We start from the raw sequence: 24,978 nt of genomic DNA, 5'->3' as shown, positions 1-24,978 counted from the left end.
ACTAAATAGATGATAATATGGTTTAGTGGAAAGGATATATGTTTTGGACCTGGGTCCAAGTCTTAGCTCTGTTGTTCTCTAGCACTGTGACCTCAGGCAAGTTATTTAATCTATTTGAGCCTCATTTTCCTTAATTGTCAAGTGGTATAGTAATACCTACCTCAGATGATTGTTGTGAAATTTAAAAGATATTACTTTTGTGAAACGCCCACCACAGTGCCTGGAGACAAGACACATACATAAACATTATAACACAAAGCAACACGTGGCAAGTGCCCCGTGAGGGTATGCATGAGGTGTAGGCGAGAGGCCAGGGTGGTCAGGGAAGGCACTTGGAGGAGGTACAGGTGAGAGATTTCCATAGATGGAGATGAGAGGCGGAGGCCAGTTTAGGCAGAAGGAATAACAGCATGGAAAAGGCGTGTGAATAAAAAGGGCAAGGCGGACGATCCACTTGCAGTAGAACATTGGAGGGAGCAGTTGACAATAAGATTTGGAAGGAAAGGAGGAAGGTCTTGATTGCTTGGTTCCTCTTGGGGAGCCACTGATCATTTTTCAAGCAGGAAAATGATATAGTCAAAGAGGGCTTTGGCAACAAGAAGTAGCATGAGCCCCCTGGAAAACAGCGGGAAGAACCAGAGTGATGGGTGAGTAGGGTAGGCACTGGGGGACAGGTGGGTGGAGAGAAACTAAGGAGAGGATGAAGCCAAGTTTCATCTACTTCATGATTTGGCCTGGGGCCAGTTGTGCCTCTGAGGACCTTTGGCAAGAGAAGACAACCACAGATCTGCATTTGGAACACTGTGGTTTACAAAGCAAGGCATGGGTTTAACAAAGGGGTGTTTGAACTTAAACCGCTGGCTGAATATCACAGCACAATAACTAACACTGGGATGCACCTGGTTTTCATTTCATGTGTAACAGATTGTTGAGTTATAATTCTAATATGGTCTTAATGCAGATTTTGCATTCCATTTCCTTTTGTTTCTTTCCACAAGGTAAAAAAGAAAATCGATTTTGCTGCTCTGTCTAGCCACCTTTATACTGAGCTAGAACCAAGAAATCGTCATTATGTAATTAACAAATTTTATGGCATGTTTACAAACTCCAGAGTCACACAAAAAGTAAAGTAACTTGGAACAAAACGAAAATGTCACACCACATAAATAGAGAAGTGATGTTTAATCCTGTCACTCTCTTTTGAAAGGGGTTTATTAAATTCACAAATATTTTCCACTTTTTAAGTTCACATTATTTGTGGATTAAAGGCATTTATGATTTATTTAAAACAAAGAGGGGACATTTTTTGTCATTTTCCAGCAGCAGCTGAGTTTTGGCTTAATATTTCAGCCATAATGGGGTATTTCTAGTCCTTTCAGATAGAATCTATAAGAGCTAAATAAAAACTTTAAAACATGGTTTATTGGAGTAATTAGGTGTCAATGAAAAAATGTTGCCTGCCATATCAGTAAACAAAGATTTGCAGCCATCAAGCCATCACACTACAGCCACTCTGGTGAGCCCTGAGGGAACTCAGGATAGAAACAGGATGCCCACCGTTAAATCATCAGACACTGCAGCCACTGCCCACCCCACAGTGCATCCTGAAGAGACTCAGGATGAGAAAGCTCGGGATACTGGCCCCAGATAGCTGAGGTGCATATCAAAGCAATGATTTCAATGAGCCCTGACTTTTGCATCTTCCCATATATAGAAAGATGCATCCTTAACTTGAGATCTTTTGTTGCAAAAACTCCTGTATCTCCTGGTTCCTCCCTTACCTCTTTGGAAGCAGTCTCTCAGAGTGATCTGGATGCTGTGTCCCAGGCTTAAGTTCTCAGTTTTGTCCAACAAATAAAACATAATTCTCAACTTTTAGGTTGCGCATTTTTTTTTCAGTCGACATAGGGACCCAAAATTATTTCCAATAAACATAGGGGATTCATTGAGACACATCATTTTGACTTAGGGGCTAGATATTTGATATCCAGAACTTTAAATGAAGAAGTAATAATTATGGAAATACTGCTTAAAATGTACTCACTAGAGAAGGCATTACCACTTCAAGAAGACCTTCTAGACTGGAATGCTTGGTCTTATCTGAGGAGCAGAGTATCATTGACTCTAACAAAGCCACTGAAAAGATAGCTGATAGAATGGTTTCTATCATTTTTGAAACTGTTTTTACAGTGTAATGTGAACGGGAATCAAAACATTTGATTACATGGACAAATACACACTGTAATTCCTGGAAAACTGAAACACTGATGTTGTAGCCTAATGTTTCTCCTTTTTCTAAATTCTGCCCTGACACACAATACATCATGATTGGATGAGTTACAAATGAATAATTATAAAACTTTCCAATCTTCTAAGATCAGATTTCAGGCAACACTTTAATAAATAGGTAGTAAATATTGTATATTTTAGTAAATATTGCGTACCGAATTAGCACAAGATGAGTTCAGGAAGCCAACGAAGAAAAGGATAACTTGGTTTTCTGGATATTATTTTTAAAGAGTTTAATTCTTGCAACTAATTAAACAATCTTTATAACTGTTAGCTGGTTATGGTTAAAAATTTAATAACTGAAATAAGATGACTTAAAAAATGATATGTGAAAATGGCTTAAAAGTATAATGCGTTATAAATGTTTAGGTACTGCTATTGTCATGAAACCTCATTTAACTTTGTTTATATTTATTTACCAGCCTTTCTCTTTAGAAAACATGCCTTTTAGTGAAGAAATCATGATACAAAATTACGTGTACAATATGTGTGAACAAATAAAAATTTTAAAAATTAAAAAAATCTTCGACTACTAAGGAAAAATTACTGTCAACAATGTTCAATATTGGGATAAGTATTAACTATAAATGGCTTTCTTTACTTTCATATTTTTTTCTGGCTCTTTTAAGTTGTATATGATGAGAAATATTTTATAATGGAGGAAAAAACCAAAGAAACATACTATATCTTCTATTATTTGTTTTAAAATTATAAATTCAGGACGGTAGAAAAAGGCATACTATTTGTAAAAGTCATATAGATCAGAGGTCTGATTCAGAAGTAAGCTTGAAAATGTCAGGAGACATTTGGATTTGCTGGGTCAGTAGAATACAGAAAGCTGGGAAGGATAGGGACTGTTACAGCCAGAAGGGTCAGGGAGAGACTGAGCAGGGGGTCAAGAATGAAGACCGAAAATCCAGGGTTAATGATTCAGGGTTTCTAGTGGTGGAAGCTAGTAACAATGTATAAATCCAAAGGCCAAACTGGCTGAGAAATTGAAAGTTTCATATTTGATCCCCGAAGTGTGGATATCCAAGACGTTCAGAGGAATCAATAAAAATCACCAGAAAAACCACAAAATGATCAATACCCTGTCAAGCTTTTGGCCAAAGAAAGGGCTTTTAACCTCTTTCCTGTTAAGAGAGTGTGCTTGCTGAAGAGGATATGAGAGCCTGAACTCCTGGCCTTCAGAAGAGGCAAGTGGTAGGGTTTTACCGGGAATGGCTCTGGCATGGATAAGTGACCACTGAGTGGTCTGTGTCTCCTGGGAGAGGCAGTCAGCCATGTAAGGCAGGTCTCTGCTCTCACCTGCTGGAGGGATGCTCCTTGGGCTTTGTGCAGCCAGTCCCTCCTCTAAAGAGAGGATGAGGGACAAATGAGACAGGAGACAAGGAAATGTCCAAAGCCTACAAAAGGGAGCCAATATTGCATGGTCCTAAGATAAGACAGAAATCCTAGCTAACTGTCCCAAAAGATGCCAACCAACCTGTGAACTGGCTTACAGTGCACTCCCTGACTTTCATAATTTCTGAACCCCCAAATCACTGTTATTCCAAATCTTATTTGATTAGTTTGCATCATTTGACCAGGGATTTTTTTTTCCCCTTCTTCCTTCAAAACTCCTTTCCCTCTGCTTCTGTGAGGCTCTCCCCTAGTTTTCTTCTGACCTCTCAGAGGGCTTTTTCTTGCTCGATCTGCCTTTGACGTGCCAGTGCTCAGGACAGAGTTTCCCTCCTTCTCTCTCCTTCTACACAACGATGACATTCACTTTATGATCCCAACTATTGTTTACGTCCAAGTGATGCCCAAATCTTGGTCTCAAACTCAAGTATCCATACTGAGTTCCAGACACTTATTGCCAAGTTAAATTAGTAAGTTCATGTATCATCAGTATCTTTTTTTAGGTTATCATTTCTTGTTTGGGTGTTTACTACTATCCTTTGGTAAAAATATCCTCTCCAGCCTTTGCTTGCACCTTCCTTTCCATCCACCAACCATACCATCATGCTGTGAAATGTGTTCTTATGATAGGCAGATCTGAACACATTGGTGGCATCTTATCACCTTTGAGATAAAACATGGCTTACAGAGCCCTTCGTGATCAAATGTGTATGTACCTCCTGACCTCCACAACTTTCCTGTGCAATTCCAGACCCCTCCCTTCACCAAACTCAGACATACACTCACCCTGCCCTATAGTGTTAACCTCTGGGCCTTTGCAGCTATAGGTTTTGGCTGGAAATGTTCTGTATCATTGTCTGAGGGAATACTGCAATGCTCTTCTCCCAGCCTCAGGCTAAATGTCATAGCCTCTAAAAGCCATTTCTCTCTCCGTAAAGCATTAACCTCTTTCTTAGCTCTGTCCCCATGATGCAGGATGGGAGCTAACACGACCACACTTTGCCATGCGTATGCCTCTCTTAACCAGGCTCCTGAATGTTTCCATCTCGGTATATCTTCTTCCAGAAGCAGTGCTTGGAATGTAACAGACTCAGTAAATGTTTGTTCAATGAATTAGTAAATGAATATATTTCCACTGTGGGGAATGGAAATTTTATGCAGTGGAAATGTGGAGCCCCAACCGCTGGACTGTCAGGGAATTCCCAAATTTGTATTTGAAAATGGGATTGGAGTGTTTTAGATTTTCCTTATTAGCAAAATTTCCTTAAAACAATTTCAAGACAATGTCTCAGCCCTTGATTGATTAGTAGAGATGGGGGGAAGCAAAATGATTGTTGGGGTCATTGGGAGACCTTCCCGATGGAACAGGGCAGCCCATGCACATGAACCATATCATGAGGGGGAGGCCAGGAGGAACTCGAGGCCCCTCCTTACCCAGGCATCTGACCCCAAGTGCAGAGAAGAGGAGATCGTTAAAAGTCGTCTTGAAATCTCGAGGAGTTTGTCAGGAATTAAGCAAATGAAATGCAGGGGACTTATCACTTTAAAAAGAAATAGTAACAACAGGCAGAGAATAGAGATAATTTGCCTCCTTGGGTTTGGGAAAAGAACATCAAGGAGAGTTATGCTACTGTTTATGAACTCTGTCATCTCGATATTTCTGCTTTTTTGGCTTTCGCTACAGCATTCTTTTCAGACAGAGATGCTCTCCCCTATCTTACAATAGAGAAGGTCAAGATAAAAAGATGCAGACAGAATTAAGATTGGAAGGCTGAGAAAGTCTATGGCGGCACACACAAAAAAGCATTGTTAAAAAGGAAACAGGGCTTCCCTGGTGGCGCAGTGGTTAAAGATCCGCCTGCCAATGCAAGGGACACAGGTTCAAACCCTGGTCCGGGAAGATCCCACATGCTGCGGAGCAGCTAAGCCCGTGAGCCACAACTACTGAGCCTGTGCTCTAGAGCCTGCAAGCCACAACCACTGAAGCCTGTGTGCCTAGAGCCTGTGCTCCACAACAGAAGCCACCGCAATGAGAAGTCCGGGCACCACAGCCAAGAGTAGCCCCTGCTCTTTGCAAGTAGAGAGAGCCCATGCACAGCAACAAAGACCCAATGCAGCCAAAAATAAAAATAAATAAATAAATAAAATTAAAAAAAAAAAAGAAGGAAGCAGAAGAAAAGGTATCATAGCATTATACCATGTAGCTAAAGGTCTCAAAGTCTTGGGGGAAAAAAAGTGCTAGTCTGAGTTCGTCATTAAAACCAAAGTTAAATGAAGCCTTGATTGATAATCATAAAAGAGATAAGAGAGCATTGCCATATTTAATGTAGGTACTTCTGTTTTTATCTCTGTCTAAATGACTGATCTTTGTAGATTCCAAGACATAGTTTTGTTTTTTGCTTTTTAATTTTTATTTTATATTGGAGTATAGCTGATTAACCATGTTGTGTTAGTTTCAGGCATACAGCAATCCAAGACATAGTTTTGTTTCACTTTTTAATATCCATGAAATTGGGGCTCACAGTATACTTGATGGCATTTGAGAGTTTGGCAAGTTTCTCTGCTTTTTTAGTGGTATTCAATATAATACTTTATCTTTAATTGATGGTGTCTTAGAGTCAATGATGTAGTGTATATACTATTAATCTCCACCATAACATGGGTAAATAGGGTAAAAAATATCAGATGCTGAGGTTGCATCCAGGGCGAGCCTGTGCAGCTAGACAGCTGAAAGTCCCAGGTATCTAGCTAATTGATCTGTATTCTGCAAGGTCCCAGCTATAGTTTGATGTTACCTTGAGGTCACAAGCTGCAGCTTAAATATTGATGGGGATGACTCTGCATTTTGTGACAGGTGGGTTGCCAAGACAGTGCCAACAACTCCAGAAATCCCCCAGGTTGTTGATGCCCCACTTAGCTGCCCTGATCCATGGAGACTGGGTCAAGGGCATACAGGAGACGTGGAGATCAACCATCAGCCTTTCTCCTTGTAATTGCTTGATGTAATCTTCCCAGCCTTCAGCCCCTCCTAATTCTCCCAACACTATCCCCTCCCCAAGAATATAAGTAAGTTTTCCCATTCTCCTCCTTGGGAATGGAGAGGAGACAGAGGACTAGAGCTTGTCATCAATCACATTTTATCCAAACTTACACTATTACAGGAATTTACAAGATTTACCTTTAGTGATCATAGGTTAGTAAATATTAGACCCAGCAGCTTTAAAATAAGAACACTTGGGCTTCCCTGGTGGCCCAGTGGTTGAGAGTCCACCTGCCGATGCTGGGGACACGGGTTCGTGTCCCGGTCTGGGAAGATCCCACATGCCGCGGAGCGGCTGGGCCCGTGAGCCATGGCCGCTGAGCCTGCGCATCCGGAACCTGTGCTCCGCAGCGGGAGAGGCCGCAACAGTGAGAGAGGCCCGCATACCGCAAAAAAAAAAAAAAAGAACACTTAACTAAGGAAGCATTCATGCTGAGTTACTAAGAATTCAAGTTCTTTTGCCAATGGGAAGATTTCTTTTGAGATTAGAAGGGTCATTCACCTTGAGTCTGCTTTCGAAATTGCAGGCAAAGCACATGAAATGAAAACACTTCATCTGGTGGGCTAGGTAACACACTTAACTGCAAGTGCTGTCGTGTATCATAACAGCCAATTGCTCTTTTCAAGATCACATATGTAAAGATTCTCCTTCAGTTCAAAGTTAAGAGGACTATTTTCAGAACCTGGCCATGTTGCTAGATACATCTTAACTTTTTTCCCAAGGTCTCATTAAAGAAAATAATTGGACAACTAACTGCCAAGCACGATGATATATCCAATGGAAACAGTAGCAAACTATATAGATGATGTTTCTACTTCCATGGAATATGGTTGAAGATAACCTCAATCTACATGCAACTATTACTAAGATTTTCAGATAATTATAATTAATAATTAATTTTCAGATAGCTATACTATTTCATAGGAAACTGTGCTTCAGTTTCTCCTCAAAGTATTACTTCTTCTTTTTTTTTTTTTTTTTTTTGCGGTACTTGGGCCTCTCACTGTTGTGGCCTCTCCCACTGCGGAGCACAGGCTCCGGACGCACAGGCTCCGCGGCATGTGGGATCTTCCCGGACCGGGGCACGAACCCGCGTCCCCTGCATCGGCAGGCGGACTCCCAACGACTGTGCCACCAGGGAAGCCCCAAAGTATTACTTCTAATGGCTCATTGGGGCAGGACGTCAATTCTTTATCTCTGAAACAAATTTTCTAATGTTCAGTATTGTAAAATAAAATTGTAGTCAATATGGTTCCCAAGCTAACAGAAATGATGAATTCCTGGGCCTGCTGTCAGGTTCTTCTCATACTTAATACGAAGGACACTGACTGGTGACTGATCAAATAGTTTGGAAGCAGGATGCACTAGTCAGAAAAGATCCAACTGCAGGCCAGAGGGCCACGTGTTTGAGTTGTGCCTTGTTTTCCTCACTGCTAAGAATGTCTCAAAGCATGTGGTTTACAATAACATTGGTAACAACTACTGACAGCCAAATGCTTTCAAGAAACTCAAAATATTCTGTTGCTAGGGTTCCCTATGAACTGTGACTGGAGTGATAGCCTCTTCTCTCCAGATTTTATGGAGCATGTTTGCCGTTACTTCCACAGACATCTACATGCCCTTCAGCATCAATAATGTCCATATCAATGTGACCCAGTTTGGTTCCTACAGAGCCAAAATGGCTTCTTCTCAGATGCAAAGAGGTGTTTAAATAAGAATGATATAAATGTAGTGGAAATAATTCAATGTATTAGGCTAATGACTTTTTCTTGCTAAGGAAGATACATGAATCTTTACATTGTGTCAAATGTTTAAGGATTTTATGAAATAATTCCGAGTCTACTGGTCACTCATGGACTCATTAAATTAATGAAAACAGGATCAGGGCTTTTTCCAAATTCCTTAGAGAGTTTTACACATATTGGTTGAGTAGAGTAAGAACTAATGTCTTTAAATCCATAAAGGCTGACAATAGACTGTAACACAACTCTTCAAATTAAGATAGTTGGCTCATACACTGGTAACAGTTACTTTTGATACCCATGCACATTATTTTTTACATCAGTGGGAGAGACATAAAATTAACCAAGAGACTGGATCCCATTCAATGGCAGTGATCATAAAATAAGATAGAATTGAATCTTGCTATTTGAAGTAATTCTATTCTATTAAGTCACCATGAACACTGAATTAGGGAATACTGAGTCACTGCTTCTAGAGGAAATATATAGTTAGGTTCCTGCCTGGTCACAACATTTTCACCAACTAATCAATAGATAACCTTGTTTTATATCTATTTTTCTCTAAAGACATCATATTTAATATATACTGTTGATTCATTAACATTGAACTCAAAACCAACAGTGCTCTAAGTCATGTCTGAACAAAGCTTATCTTTACTTTTCCATATTTTTTCCATAAGGCACATTATAGATTTCTTTCACATAGAAACACTAGACAACACTTCAGCACTACACTTGAGGGCCATTTTAAACAGTGAAAAGCACGAACAAACAATACCTGTAACCCTAAATAAACCAAAGAAAGGACATTAGTTGATAGTATAAGAACTGAAACAAGAAGGCAAAGCATCACGTGCTCAACCTCATCTGGGGGGTATGTGTTTGGTGACTCAAACTTTTTGCTGCTATGCACAACTTCATATGACCATAAAAACACCGCGAGTATTGATCCTGGGTACCAAATAAATTTTAGCAAGTGGGATAAATTTACAAATCTGGTTCCCACGAATAACAAAGATCAACGGTACCTTTTTTCAAACTGATTATTTTGTGAGTCTGAGTCTTTCATTAAACAAAAGGAAATTTTATAAATTAATAGCACTATTTATAAGGATTCTAAAAATTCCTTACACAGAAGAATTTGGTAACCTCACCCTTGAAATAGATTAGGATGCAGAAGCTTAAAGATTATTTACATTCAGTACTATGAAGTCCGTAGAATATGTAAGAAAATTCGTTTGCTAATTCTTTGTTAAATCCAGAAAGTCACCAGTTGTGGCATCAGAATGCTTCTTCTGTCAAAGATAATAGTTTTGAAAGATACTGGAAAGTACTTGACCATGAGGAGTACTTTTCATAGCCACGGAGGTTGTATAAGCACTTTTGTAAACGTCATTATTTGCCAGAATAGGTAGGTTAATAATTCATCTTCTTTCCCTTTAAAAACACCAACCATGTAATTCATCAGTAGCTCAATCTTTTCCTTGATATCTACAAGAGTTCATGTTTTTCTTTTACTTTTTTTTCTTTTTCTTTCATCTTCTCCATCCAAGTCCCCCTCTCCTTGCCAGCTCTTGGCTTTTTTGATTACATGACCTTCAAGGGAAAATTGGCTAGAAATTTGAAAATCACGTAATGTTCAGTGCCAAATAATGCTTGGAATGCAAATAACGATTGTGGGTATGATCTTATAAAAACATTAACAAAACGTGGGTCAAAGTTTGTCATTCAGCTTGAAAGCTGTGGATTTGTGACTTAAACTCCAGTGTTTGACCCCGCTAGCCACTCAAGTAGAGTGCCTGGTAACTTACAATCAAAAGCAAACAATTTTGAGCATATCACAGACGTTGACACACATGATTCCTTAAAGTTCAGAAACAATTATTATTCTCAGTTGGGCACATTAGAGGACTCAAGATTTATTAAATAACAACTCAAAGCTCAAGTTACTTCTCTTAACTTTATTCTCTCAGAGCCACTCAGCACCCGTGAGCATGGATGCCTCTACGGGATGGGTGACAAAGCAGAGCTTTCCAACTTCCAGGAGAATTGGGGGTGGGGTGGGGTTTAAATGTAGACAAATCAGCTACCTACCCTGAAAAACAAACAACCAATCAATCAAATGAACAGTTAATGGTTAGTAGCATGACAAATGTGAGCTGATATTCGTGCGGCTGCTGTTTTTGTTATTTTTGCTGTTATTTTGGCTTTGGCTTTCTTTAACTGTTGTGTAGGTACGAAGCCAGTTACAGTCAGTGATTTTATTTCTACAACCTAAATTGTATTCAGTTCTACCTTTAATCTCCTACTTTGCCACTTTAGGTTCCAAGGGGGTAGGGAGTCTGTCTATATGTTTCCATCATGTCTGTAGTATCCAGTCTTGGATACTTTGGTTTCAACTTCATGTCACCAGCTGCATTCGCCCCTAACAAAAGTTAGCGTGTCCTCTGAAACTTTGAAGCTGGGCACTGACTTCTCCCCTCCAGCTGGGAAGGTCCTAGATAGCATATTCCTCCCGAAGAAGGCTGTTTCATCTACACTGAAAATCTGTTATTTAGTGTAGCCACTTTTATTATCTTATCTAGACCTTCTGGAGAACTTGCTGCAGCTTTTACATCAGCACTTGCTGCTTCACTTTGCACTTTGATGTTACTGAGATGGAGTCTTTCCTTAAACCTCCTTAAACCTCTGCTAGCTTCAGACTCTTCTTCTGCAGCTTCCTCACCTCCTTCATCATTCCTAGAATTGAAGAGAGTTAGGGCCTGGCTATGGATCAGGCTTTGGCCTAAGGGAATGTTGTGGCTGGTTTGGTCTTCTATCCAGACAACTAAAACTGTCTCTGTATCAGCAATAAGGCTATTCTGCTTTTTTATCATTCATGTGTTCACTGGAGTAGTGTTTTTAATTTCCTTCCAGAACTTTTCCTTTGTAGTGACTACTTGGCCAACTTTCAGCCTATCTGGGCTTTCAATATACCTTCCTCACTAAGCTTAATTATTTCTAGCTTTTGATTTAAAGGGAGGGATGTGGGACTCTTCCTTTCACTTGAACACTTAGAGACCATTAATTAGCCTAATTTCAACATTGCCTCAGAAAACAGGGAGGCCCAGGAAGAGGGAGAGAGATGGGGGAATGGCCAGAGAGTGGAGCAGTCAGAACACACACATCATCCTATATGGACACAGTTCATGATGCCCCAAAACAATCACAATAATCACGTCAAAGATCACTGATCACAGATCACTATAACAAATATAATAATAATGAAAATTTTTGAAATAGTGCGAGAATTATGAAAATGTGACACAAAGACAGGAAGTACGGAAATGCTGCTAGAAAAATGGCACCAATAGACTTGCTCAATGCAGGGTTGCCACAAACGTCAATTTGTAAAAGACACAACATCTGTCAAGCGCAGAAAAGGGAAGTGCAGTAAAACGAGGTCTGCCTGAATGCAAGTCTAGTCATCTTCTACTCAGCCAGACATTAAAGTGATGGGCAAAAATGTAAAACAGTGCCTTTCTTCAAAAAAAAAGTCTTTGCTTTGAAAAATATAGTACTTTCCATAAAAGAGTTCTATTTTTGTTAACAGGTGATGGGTTTATTTTTTTTAATGAACTAATAACTAATCATTTTTAAGAGTATAAAGGAAAACAAAGACCAAAGAATTTGAGGAAGGCTGCATTAAGAAACAAAATGGTAAGACTGTTATAGTCCTTGGAAAGAGAGGGCTCACAGCCCCAATCCCTGGCCCTTCTGCTCATAGCTTTTGGTGTCACTTGAGAGATTAGTTAATAACTTAAAAATATTCCAGTATTCTTCACTTATGCAAAAATACGTCTGCCAGCATATACTTATGTTTCAAAACCTGGCTAATTTACACTAATTTATGTGTATAACGTGTTCAGTAATAGCATTTCACCAAACTATGCTAGAAGAACTGTTATCAAAATGCCACCCAGAATAAAACAGCTTTACATAATAAATTAAAATTTTAATTAGCCTATCAATTTTCATGTTTAAGGTACTTCAAAGTTGCTTGCAAGCCACTGGTTTTGTATCTGAAGCATTGTCTCAGAAATCTTTTTCACACTATCATTTTTCACCTGACTCAAGAGAGAGGACAAGTAAACATTAGCCTCATTCTGGGCTATAATCTCAGGTTGTGAAGCAGCAGAATCTAAATTATCATTTTTTATTTTATCTAAGGCAACGATGATTGAAAGGTTTACCATTATTTTATATAACAAAACAAATAAGCAAAAACAAACAGCCCAAATGATCTCCCTATAAAGCTGGAATGCCAAAGGGCTACAAGGTAAATAAAACACCAAACCACCCACCAGAAATGGACTTCAAGGGAAGATGCATGTCTCAATCTGGGTGAGGGAAGGAAGTAAAAAGTTCTCTTTAAGAATCTGACCCACAGTCCTTGCTTTGGTTAGAGTTTCAATTGATAAGATCTATGCGGTCAAAGACCTAAAGCAGAGAATGTAGATAGTACCCCCAGGTGACTTAACAGGAGAAAATACAAACTGTCTTGCCATTGATTATAAGAGGAGAGTCAATTTCAGCAGTGTCAAAATGTGGAAAAACAACAGCAACAAAAATGTGTGTCTTAGAAACAATGAAATACAGTAACTAGAACTGACTGGTTTATAAGAAATGATTAAATATTGCTTACACAGGATTAATTTGTATGATGTCATACCTTATACACCATACTAATATACATACTTTTATTTAGTCTAGCAAGTACTATGCAAGGGGAAATAGAAGAAAAATATATGTAATAATGGGCAAAGTTTTCCAATATTCTTGGTGTGTCTACTTCTAAGACCATAATCACAGAGTAAAAATTAACATGCTCATCTCAAAACCAAGATATCTGATAAGTGTATTTTCAGTTCATGCCATTTATTTTCCTGATTTCTTTCCTCTGAAAGGTATCTGCATACTTGGAATATGTTTTTATTGGTCACAGATAAATTTATGATGGTCCCTTGATTTTCATATTCAACAAGAAAACCTATAGCTCTTAAAAAGCAACTTTTGAAAACAAAGATTAAGAATATACTTTAAAACCTACATTTAAATTACAAGGTGCCTGGGTCCTAAATTTGACTCCACAATGCTTCCATGGCAATGGTACACGTGGTCTTTATCATGCTCTAAACCCAGAGCCCTGGATTCTGTATACAGTAGCAGGGTGGCCTCTCTAAGTTTACATTTCTTTTATGTTTATTGGTTTGGTTTCTAAGAAATGTAGACTCAAGTGAGGTGTCTTGCTGCAGTTGGTATCTATTCAGGGAATGTAATAATATAGGAACTGAAATTTCAGTCATCACTGCTAAGTTACCTAGTTAAATATTGAGGCTTTGGGGTTATGGTCTGTGATCCAGAAATCTCTAACCAGCGGGCATTTGACTCAAGTAAATTTTGAAAGATCAAATGAGTCTTTCTAGACCATGGATGACTGGCATGGGACCACTGTGCAAATGAGTGCTATCACAAATCACCTTTCTTCTGGGGGCAGTGGGCTACCTGCTGATCACAAACTGCCCACTAAAAACACACGGTCACACCCTGCCCTCTTCTGTTCTGACTACTTTTCTAAAATTGAAACTCTTGGTTTTTTTTTAAAATTAGCTTCAAGTGTTCAGTGGTGATTCTTTTTCCTTAAGGTAATGAGTTATAGATTATACAGTACTTAAACATAGCTATCCACTTTACAAGGGGTTTTGAGATCTGCATGGAAATACTCAAAACAGACTACAGTCTTAGAAACTGAAAAATGGCTAAAGGTTTTGCTGAGTAAAAAATCCCACCCTCTTTTCTTTCCTTACAACTGTAATCTCAGTGTTGAAAGTATAAAATGCTGCATCAAGTAGGATGCCTCTTAAATGATAAATGGATGAAGTAGATGCTTTGAATAGAAATACTAAATAAAGCTCTTCTGTTGAAATGATGGTCTTGGTACAAAATGGCACTTATTCAAGGCATTCAAACAACTCCATTCTATTTCACAAAGAATAAAAAGACCTCTTGGAAGCCCAGACACCTTTTCCTTGTCTTCTCACAACAAAAATAACCAACAGGAATCCATTCCCAAGTGGCACTGGAGCCATTAGCTTGCTTTTCTACTGTTTTGTGTTAGGAGAGTAAAGGGATAATTAACTGTTAAATGCTTTTCTCCTTGTTGGGAAAAGCAAAACCTTGTGTGTATCTGCTTTTCTTTCTCCTTGACCAACAGAAAATGTCATATTTTATATTGATATATACATATATAAGACACATATCAACATGTTTATGAGCACATGGGCATTTCGTAACTACACATATATGTGCAAGTGGAACATCTCAACAGTAGAATGAAATAAATCTAAATTTTTGTTTGTTTTTTTCAAACACAAACATTTAACTCTCACTATTGTTTTCACTGAAAATATTTTCTTAAGTAATCATACCCTCATTTTATAACTATGACACAGTTATGGATCAATTCTTTGTGGCTAAGTCTCTCAGTGAGTATTATAGGGTTCAAGTTTGGTTAAAGACAGAAGACTTACTGTAGTGCAGAACTGAGGTCAATTTGGAAGTCCTATACTCCTCCTGAACTAATTTTATTCTGATTAAATCAATATAGGCCTGCTCATTTGCCATCTGGTTTTCTACAGGACCTGGTTCTCTCACAGCCCCGTGTGTCTGTCTTGCCACCCTCCTGAGGGATGTCTGTGGCCACATTTCTGAGCACAGGTCAGTCAGGACTCACCTCTCCTTCCCTGGGCCAAGGCCTTCCATTCTGGGTGTATTTACTTTGATTCTGTCGCTTCTTTTGTCCTCCATCAGCGAATTTGCACAGTAAAGGCTCACTAGGGGCTGGGAAGATAAGAAACCAATTTTACATTAGCAAATCCCCTTTAAAAATAAGTGATTATGTGAGTCACAGTAGTGCTTTGTAATGCATATCTTTTGAAGTCCTCTTGCTTCTGGAGAGACATTTGGCCCCCTTTTAGTTTCAACTCTGTTGGCGGCTGTTCTAACTAACTGGGCTTCAAAAAAGTACTGGCAGACCATAAAAGAATATAACAAATATTGTTGAAAAAATAATCAGTTGAAGCAGAATGTGAACTTGCCTTAGAAGTAAAGAGACAAGAATCAACCCCTTCCGATTATGTTGGTGTTAAAAACAAGACAACAAGCCCTAAATGAAGTCACTTATGCTAAGCCCCATGTCACCAAACAGAGACTTATAGTTTCAGCCTCTCTGAGAAATGGAATCTGAAACCAGTCCATCAGGAATCCCTTGGTCAGCACTAGAGCGGTAACCTGACTGACAGACCCCTGCATCCCCTAAAGGAAAGGGACCTTGTCACAACCAATCCACTTTTTGCTAGTATGCCTTTCTTGTCCCACTCTTTTCTGCCTATAAAAGTCTTTTATTTTATACAGCTCCTGGTAGCTCCATTCTCTCTGCTGGCTGGGATGCTGCCCAATTCATGATCTCCCACATGTGGTCCTAATTCTTCACCCTTCCCTGTATCCTTGTCTTTTGCCATGAATGACTGCTGACTGAGGGGCTCAGTTTTTCTGAGTGCCTGCCATGTATATAGGAAGTATACATGTTATTAAATGCCTGTTTGTTTTTCTCTTGTTAATCTGTCATTTATTACAGGGGGTGTCTCAGTCAAGACCTAGAAGAGTAGAGAGAAAATTATTTTTCCTCTCCTACTATACATATGTTTATGTGTGTATATATACATTTAAAAGTCTTTTTTTGGTGAAACCTTGGAAGCTGTAGAATTGGGGAACAGTACTGGCAGGAAAAGAAAAGACTGAATGAACGATTAACCTTAAGATTTCTTTTACCCACTAGCATAAAAAATTGTGCAGAAGCATCCCTGAAACAAATATTACCAGATAACAATAGTCTAGCTTGCCAAGGATCAAATATAGATAGACTAGCAGATTCTGGATTTTAAGCCTATCTTGAAGTTTGCCATTACTGAAAAGAGAACTTTCAAAAAATTATTTTTAACACTAGGGGACATTTAAAAAGTCATGGGGTGAGACTTTCTTAGCTTTCAACTGAGATATCTTTGCAAATTGTGTTTTACAGTGTCTTAGAGGCTTCAAATATTAGCCACTCTGATATTCAAGGATCTTCATAAACTGTCAGGCTATGGATGTTGACAATGACCTATTTGTATTTATTGGCATCGCTAAGTTGAAACATCTCCTGTTACTTTCTTAATTTGAAGATGATTATGATGGTAAAGAAGATAGGGCCACAATGTTTCGCTAAATGAATTAAAAAAATAAAACCCCAGAAACAAATGTTCAAAAGTGTCATTAGAATAAGATGGAATATCCGTAATATTGCCCTTGAACTGCAGGCGTGTCATTCTGATTGTCAGTTTCCCAAGGGACTATTTTATTCAGAGTGGAAGAGAAAACATTAGTAAATTAGTTAGATTTATATAATCTTCTAGTCCTCATGTAATTTCTAAACACCTGCAGGGTAAAATCTTAACTCCTCAATTAGAAGATAAGAATTTGTGCCCTTAATCTTACCTTTCATCAGTCTCCTCCTCTCCCCCAGTGGTTTACAGTCCCCTCACCTCTAAATGCCTTTCCTCCTGGCTGAAATTTCCTTTTGCATCTCCCTCCTACCCCGCCCCCTGGACCCATACCCTCCATCTGGCAAACTACTAATCAACCTTCAGAATGTAGCTCAAATGTCACATTCTTCTGGAAGCTGTCTCTTGCTACCCCCATGTCACTTCAGAGTGAAATTCCCTAATGCTTACTTTGCAGATTTTTTTCACAGGTTCAATGATGTTTTGAAACCAAGAAGGAGCCTGTGGGGCCCTCCTGGGTACAAATCCTTTCCGTGTCCCCCATTTCTTCTTTGTAGGAAATAGGCTTCATTCAGCCTCCTTGACCTTCCCTGAGTTCCAAAGGGTAGATTCAAAGAGTTGCTAATCAGGGAGAGGAGAGAATGCAGAAACAAAGGAGGAGCAGGTAAGAACCACTAGCGCAGCCGCCCTGGGGCAAGGTCCTAGTTCCTCCTTAAAGTATATACGGAACAATATAGCTCTGAGTTCTTCTGCAGGAACTAAGGTCCCAGGATGATAACTTCAGGCCAAGCACAAAATTCCTGGATACCACCCTGCTACCTCACCACCAACCAATCAGAAGAAGGTCTATACACAGCGGAAGATAACAAAGACTCTGACCCCCTCCCCAAATGATTCTTCCTTTAAAAACTTTCATGGTTGAGCAGAAACTTGGGAGTTGGTTCTTGGACACGAGTCCACCTTCTCCCCAGGTTACTGGTCTCCTGAATAAAGCAATCTTTTCTTTTCAACCAACACTTGTCTCTTGAGTATTGGCTTCTGAGTGGTGAACAGTGGAAGTTGATTTTGGTAACAGTTTCTGTTAAGTCTTCTAACAATAATAAGTAATTTCCAGGCTTGAAGGTGGAAAGTGATTATAGCAGAGTTCTGGGTGAAGTTTGTGTGTGTGTGTGTGAAAACTGTTAACAGCATTTTGCACATAGATATACATAATAATTGACAGTGTTGCTATTCAGTGTGGCCCAAGGACCAGCAGCAGTGGTATCAGCACATGGGAGCCTGTTAGAAATGCAGAGTCGAGGGCCCTTTCCCAGATATACTGAATTAAAATCTGTATTTGCAGCAGATCCCAAGGTGATTCTTGTACTCATTGAAGTTTGAGAAGCACTGATGTAATTATGACTGAATCCTTAAGGAAGGAGGAATATACCTTAGATGTTAAACATGAATCCTCTGAATAATGAGACGATTTCAGTAGCACAGAAATATTATATTGGCTACAATTTCCTTATTGCAGTATTATGAAGCCAATTGATTTTGTTTAGTCTCTTTTAACAGTAGTTGAAATAGAGGCTAATGAAGAAAAGGCCTTTGTGGAAGTGAGATGCAGTTATAAGCCACAGTTTGTAACGTGCTGGAAGACATTATGGTCTCTCATGTAAATGGGGAATATTTAAAATATAATTATAACAATGCATGGCAATAAAGTTGCATGGTAATTATGAAGAAGTAATTACAATTTCCTTGCTTAGTGGAGTATTTCTAGTCTTCCAAACATCTTCCAAACATAAAACATCGGATGCATAAACTGATAAAATAATCTAATGGTTTACAGGATTTGCTATTTTAAGCAAATGAACAGACGACAAGTATTTTGCTTAGCAAAATTAATGTAAAACACTATATACTGATTTTTATTTAAAACTTAACACTTCAGTTTCATGATTCACTAAAAATGTTTCTAACATCGTATCTTATAAGTAGATATTGACATACATTTCAGCTAATATGTATTAATAGCAGAATTCCTGCTGTCCCTTAGAGAAGTTGAACATTTTTAATTTTTAGCATTCAGTTTATTTAAATTCTTCTAGTATTTATATTGGATTTGTAGTGATGCTTTTTAAAAAATATCTCTTTATTATCATAACTTACAATTCTGATGTTTTAAATATTAAATTTTAAAATTTCTCACCTCAGATAGATTATAAATCTTACTTCAGAAAAAGAAAAGTAGAGTGGGAGGAGCTGGTAGAGAGAGTAAGCTAATGAAAACAGAAGCAGTTTATTGGGGGCGAGCTTAAAAAAATCTTTGTGTGAGAGTAGAGGGATGAGATGAAAACAAATTTAAAAAATTTTCAAGAACTAAGATAAAATATGATAAAATTTTAATCTAGAAACTATCTTTTTTTTCAGGTATGGAAATGAATTAGTTTTTAATTAAACTATTCCTGTGATATTCAGGGTGACTTGTACATTAAAAAGCTGTTCAGGGCTTCCCTGGTGGCGCAGTGGTTGAGAGTCCACCTGCCGATGCAGGGGACACGGGTTCGTGCCCCGGTCCGGGAAGATCCCACATGCCGCAGAGCGGCTGGGCCCGTGAGCCATGGCCGCTGGGCCTGTGCGTCTGGAGCCTGTGATCCGCAACGGGAGAGGCCACAACAGTGAGAGGCCCGCGTATCACAAAAAAAAAAGCTGTTCATACTAATGAATTCAAAAACGATACTAATCAAAGGATGTTAAACTTAGAAACATTTTTAAAACATTCATTCATTAATAAAAGAAAACTGAAAGCTATTCAGTATACATATATGTTTCACTACCCTGGACTCTGTACCTGAAAAAGTGGTCAGTCTAGAGGGAAAAAGACAAGTAAAAGGAATACTCTAATGGATGGCAATGGCTGTCATAATAGAAATATGGATCGGTGTTTGGGGAACAGAGAATGGATGTCTGCCTCTAGCATGATAGCCATAGAACATCCTCTAGCTTAGAAATCACGTCCAATACCACAGAGTTTGGAAACATCACAGTTCACATGCATGGTTCTCTCCATGCCAAGTGCCAGATTATGACCTGAGCACAGGAAGGACTAATACCAAGTCTGGCTAAAAGCAGGCTTCTATCAAGTGTTTGCTAAATGAAAATATTAATAAATGAGATGGATACAATGATAGGATGTAGTTGAAACACTTTTAGAATTCCAGATGAAAACTGCCAGCACTAGAACTGAGAACAAAGAACAAAGAGCCTGGCTCAGCCCTCAGCCCTAGGTCCTTAGCCACTGCTGTCACCAACAGGGCACCATCAGGGGAATCTGGGATGAAAAACAGGATGCGGCACTCTGTGCTTTGGACAAACAGGCCCCTTAGACAGTTAGATGTACAGGTCAGGGAGAATTTTAATGAGCCCCGATTCTTGCTTCCTCCCATTGATAGAAAAGCACTAAAATCATTAACTTAAGATATTTGTTCTTTGTGACTAGCAGTAATTTTTTATCAAGGTGTATGCTTGACTGCACATATTCCCAGGCCAAAAATCATATGTAAGCTAGTTTCTCCACTACCTTTTTGGAATAATTCCCTCAGAGCTTCTGAGAGGCTGTCTTCCAGGCCACAGTCCTCAGTAAGGTCCCTGAATAAAACTTTAACGATTCCTATGTTGTGTGTTTTTCTTTAAGTTGACACAACAGTGTATTTGGACTTTCAGCCCTTACTATAATTCTCCATAGTCCTTAAGCTTCTTGCTGTCTTCTACCTGATCAGGATCCCTAATTCCTTCATATGCAGACAGAAGTAGCCTGTACTGATATGGGATAAATAATAATGATGTACAAGTTATGGATATAAGTCTGGTTCTAACTCTATGTTAGAACCCATGTCCTTATTTTTTTAATACTACCTTTAAAATACTTGCAGTTAGATGCAGAAAACAAACTTATGGTTAGCAAGGGGGGAAGGGGGGACAGGGATAAATTGAGAGATTGGGATTGACATATACACACTACTATATATAAAATAGACAACTAATAAGGACCTACTGTACAGCACAGGGAACTCTATTCAATACTCTGGAATGACCTGTATGGGAAAAGAATCTAAAAAAGAGTGGATATATGTATAACTGATTCACTTTGCTGTATAGCAGAAACTAATACAACATTGTAAATCAACTATACCCAATAAAAATTAATTAAAAAAAAATAAAGTGCTTTGCAGTAGAAAAATAAAATACTTGCTGTTATATCCAGGAAAGTTTGCAGATGAATTTCTCTGATTTGTATGCAAATGATTGCTATTTTCTCTCCCTCATATGCTTTATAATGATAAAGTTCATATGCATATATGTACGTGTATATCTATAGCTACATATCTTCCTAGATGTAGAAACAGCAAGTCCCAAATCTAGACCACAACTGACATGACAAACATTACTTGAAGGTTACAACACTGAATTATTATATTTTGGAGTTAGAAAGCCTTTTGCATATAGCAAAGTGGGCTATTTGGTTCCATTTCCTTTCAACTTCTATAGCCTGTTTACCATTTAACTATGTTTTGTATACTAAATGAGGTATAGTTATTTGGACAGTTCTTAGTTGTACTAAACTTCCATCCTGGAAGGCCTATAGTCCCTGCCTATTGTTTGATCTTAAAATGTTTTTAATTTAAACTCTTTATTTTGCCAATAAGGAAAATAAAAGTTCGATGAATTGCCGGCTAAATTGTGGTAGCTGATAGAAACATCATACCCAGAACCGTGTATTCTGGATTTCTAATCAAACACTCTCCAACTGCTTACCTTCCACCTTCCCCATCAGAGGTAAAAAGAAATGAGTTTTGGGCAGTTCTTGTGCTTGAGCCATAACTTTGGGATGGAGCAAAAAGACTGAATATTCACTAAGATATGATTACTGTGGTTCTCTGAGCACAGGTTAGAATTAGAAGTGAAAACCAAGCATTCAATGAGATCTGCTAAGATGATTTGTACTGCCATTCTAATAACAGTTTATTTTAACAGAATAAACAAATTACATGGGTAATATATACATATTTTTTCACATTTTATTTTTTTATTATTTTTAAACATCTTTATTGGAGTATAATTGCTTTACAATGGTATGTTAGTTTCTGCTTTATAACAAAGTGAATCAGTTATACATATACATATGTTCCCATATCTCTTCCCTCTTGCATCTCCCTCCCTCCCACCCTCCCTACCCCACCCCTCTAGGTGGTCACAAAGCTCCAAGCTGATCTCGCTGTGCTATGAGGCTACTTCCCACTAGCCATCTATTTTACGTTTGGTAGTGTATATATGTCCATGCCACTCTCTCACTTTGTCACAGCTTACCCTTCCCCCTCCCCATATCCTCAAGTCCATTCTCTAGTAGGTCTGTGTCTTTATTCCCGTCTTGCCCCTAGGTTCTTCATGACCTTTTTTTTTTTCTTAGATTCCATATATATGTGTTAGCATACAGTATTTGTTTTTCTCTTTCTGACTTACCATAGGTAATATTTACAAATGTCAGACACATGTGTACTCCTATCATTTAGGCCAAAGAAATGTAAAATGGTGGAAACAAATAAAAAGTTAATAACACTTAAAGAAAGTGTAACTTGCATGTACACTCCCAATTTTATCTTTCTGAAATGGATTAGTGCTTATATTTAGTTGCAAATAAAATTCTTTACTATGGGAAGCAGGCTGACAGAAAAAGAAAATGCTCCAGAGTGACAACAAAAGCAGAACAGCTGTTTCCCTAGAAAAAAAGAGAGAAAAAACATAGTATGGTTTTTTTTTTGATAAATCATACTATGGCTAAGTAATTATCTCAAGCTCACCTCTCTGTTTCAAGTATTAAAACAAACAGGCTGGTGGTTGCCAAGGGGGAGGGCGTTGGAGGAGGGATGGAGTGGCAGGTTGGGGTTAGCAGATGTAAGCTTTTATATATAGAATGGGTAACCAACAAGGTCCTCCTGTATAGTACAGTGAACTATATTCAATATCCTATGATAAACCATCATGGAAAAGAATATGGAAAAAAAAATATATATGCACAACCGAATCACTTTGCTGTACAGCAGAAATTAACAGCATTGTAAATCAACTGTACTTCAATTAAAATTTTTTTTAAAATTAAAAAAAAAGGAAACAAACAAGCAAGGCACCATCTTTTTCTTATTTGTAACAATTCTCTGATAATTCTTTTCATATAGAAAAATTTATTCTTAGAAGAAAAACCAAACCTTGTTTAGGGGAATAACATAAGAGAGAAAGTTGATGATTCACATAGAAGAGACACAATGTACATCTCAGAGGTACAATTGGTTCCTTCTGACTGAAACCTCATCTGTGCTGAGTGAAGACACCAAGAAAGTGCAAAGCACAGGTACTTCCAAGAAGCACCAACTGACTAATCTACAACTGGCTGACTTACCTGTCCAACAACAGATTGGGGAAGCTTGTGTAGTTGGAAGGCAAAACATCAAAGGAAAATGTTTCTAAGATAAAGAGTCTTTAAAACAAGGAGAATCTTATTTACTGACCAAGATGGACCATATCTGGTCTTGTCTTTCTCCTCCCCTCCCTCGTATTTCCATGGCGCTGTACTTGCCCCTGACAGACCTCTTTGCATACTATATGTAATCTTTATAGATTACTACACACTCTATGTAACATGGCACTTTTTATTAGAAAGAGGCAAAAAGAAGAAAAAATATACAGCAATAATCTTATAGTACAGATATCCCTTTGATATTAAACATCAATAAACACATAAACAAAAGAAGGACATTCTTGGTAGTAAATTCAAATTATACAAAGGTTAAAAACAAAAACTATAAGACCCCTTCTCAACTCCCCCCATTTTCTTATAATTCCTTCCAGGAAAATGCATAAATATATACCTACTAATCCATCTTCCAGTTATCTGGTTCTTTGTTTTTTTAATTCCAAAGGGGACACTCAGAATGTGGGTTTTATTGTTTGTTTAATTATATATGAAGAGTCAGCACATATCATCCTTTTGAAATGCTGTTCAGTATTGTAGCATAATTATCATGTACCATAATTTATCAACGTCCATCAATAGGGGACCAGCTAAATCTCATTAAATTTCCATAATGCGTGTCCATGTTCTTCTCCACTATTAGGAGAATTTGATTTGACTGGAGTCAGGAGCTGGGTCATATTCACCTTTGCCCAGCATCCACCCCAGTGGCCCAGCAAATTGTCTGAGGGAAGCACACAATTCATTATCTGCTGATCAAATTATTAAATACATGCAGACAGACAGACGAGAAAACTTCTTAAGATTCCTTACATTAATGAAATTCTAAAGGATTTAAGAGTGAGAGCACAACCTTTTCCTCTTTTAAGAGAGAATAGAGTCCCATAATTTCCGTATTTAAATATAACTAGCCAGCCTGCTTGAAAAATCAAAAAACAAGAGAGAATTTCAAGTCCCAGTCCCAGGTATAACTCTAATTTCACATGGAGCTCATGTTACCTGCCCTAAAAACAAATGGAGGGGGAACCAGAGTGAGGAATCTTATAATGAAAAACATCAGGATTTTTCCCAGTATCCAGTTACAATCCTCCACCAAGGAAGCAAACACATATGCACCCCCAAACTGAACCCAAACTCAGGTCAAGAAAACATAGGTCAATTTCCTGTATGCTGTTTCTAAGCATATATTACCTGGGCTAGAGACTGAAAGAATTCCCAAAATGCAGTAACTGAGTTAGTAGAAATAAATGTGTCCCAGTATCAAAGGGAAAGCTGTATATAACTGGGTAGGTATCTGTTTACAGGGCTCCAGGCACCAGCTGGGAAGAGAACGTCCCTTCTGTGGATGAAGGATTTACGGGGGAAATGGCTTGGGACTGAGCTTTTTCTAACTCAAGATTCAAGGAACTAAAATTGTGACAATTTGAAGAGTGCTTTCATGGAGCCTGAATCACTTACTAATCGATACTAAGTAAATATAACCGAGACACTAGAAACTGCGTCCTTCAAAGATGTGTTAAAGACCATATGTGCCATAAATGTCTACAGATAAATCTATCTAAGGAGTCATACAAGGAATCAGTCCTCGCTATCGAGGAGTTGAGTGTAAAAACAATGCATATGAATGGCTCTAA

General features: G+C 38.3%; 1 protein-coding gene across 17 annotated transcripts in view; it reads right to left on the bottom strand.

Moving 5' to 3' along the window:
- The window catches only part of RBMS3 (RNA binding motif single stranded interacting protein 3), a 1,083,479-nt gene that overhangs the window by 117,690 nt on the left and 940,811 nt on the right, over positions 1-24,978 (bottom strand). For all 17 annotated transcript variants that reach the window (XM_079935204.1, XM_079935208.1, XM_079935207.1 and 14 more), the window contains one exon: positions 15,246-15,352. In XM_079935204.1, coding sequence (XP_079791330.1) covers positions 15,246-15,352 — 107 coding nt within the window. The remainder of the gene's footprint in view (positions 1-15,245; positions 15,353-24,978) is intronic.

This window comes from Stenella coeruleoalba, assembly GCF_951394435.1.
Source record: "Stenella coeruleoalba genome assembly, chromosome: 10".
Lineage (NCBI taxonomy): Eukaryota > Metazoa > Chordata > Mammalia > Artiodactyla > Delphinidae > Stenella > Stenella coeruleoalba.
This window is presented reverse-complemented; position numbering and strand designations above follow the sequence as displayed.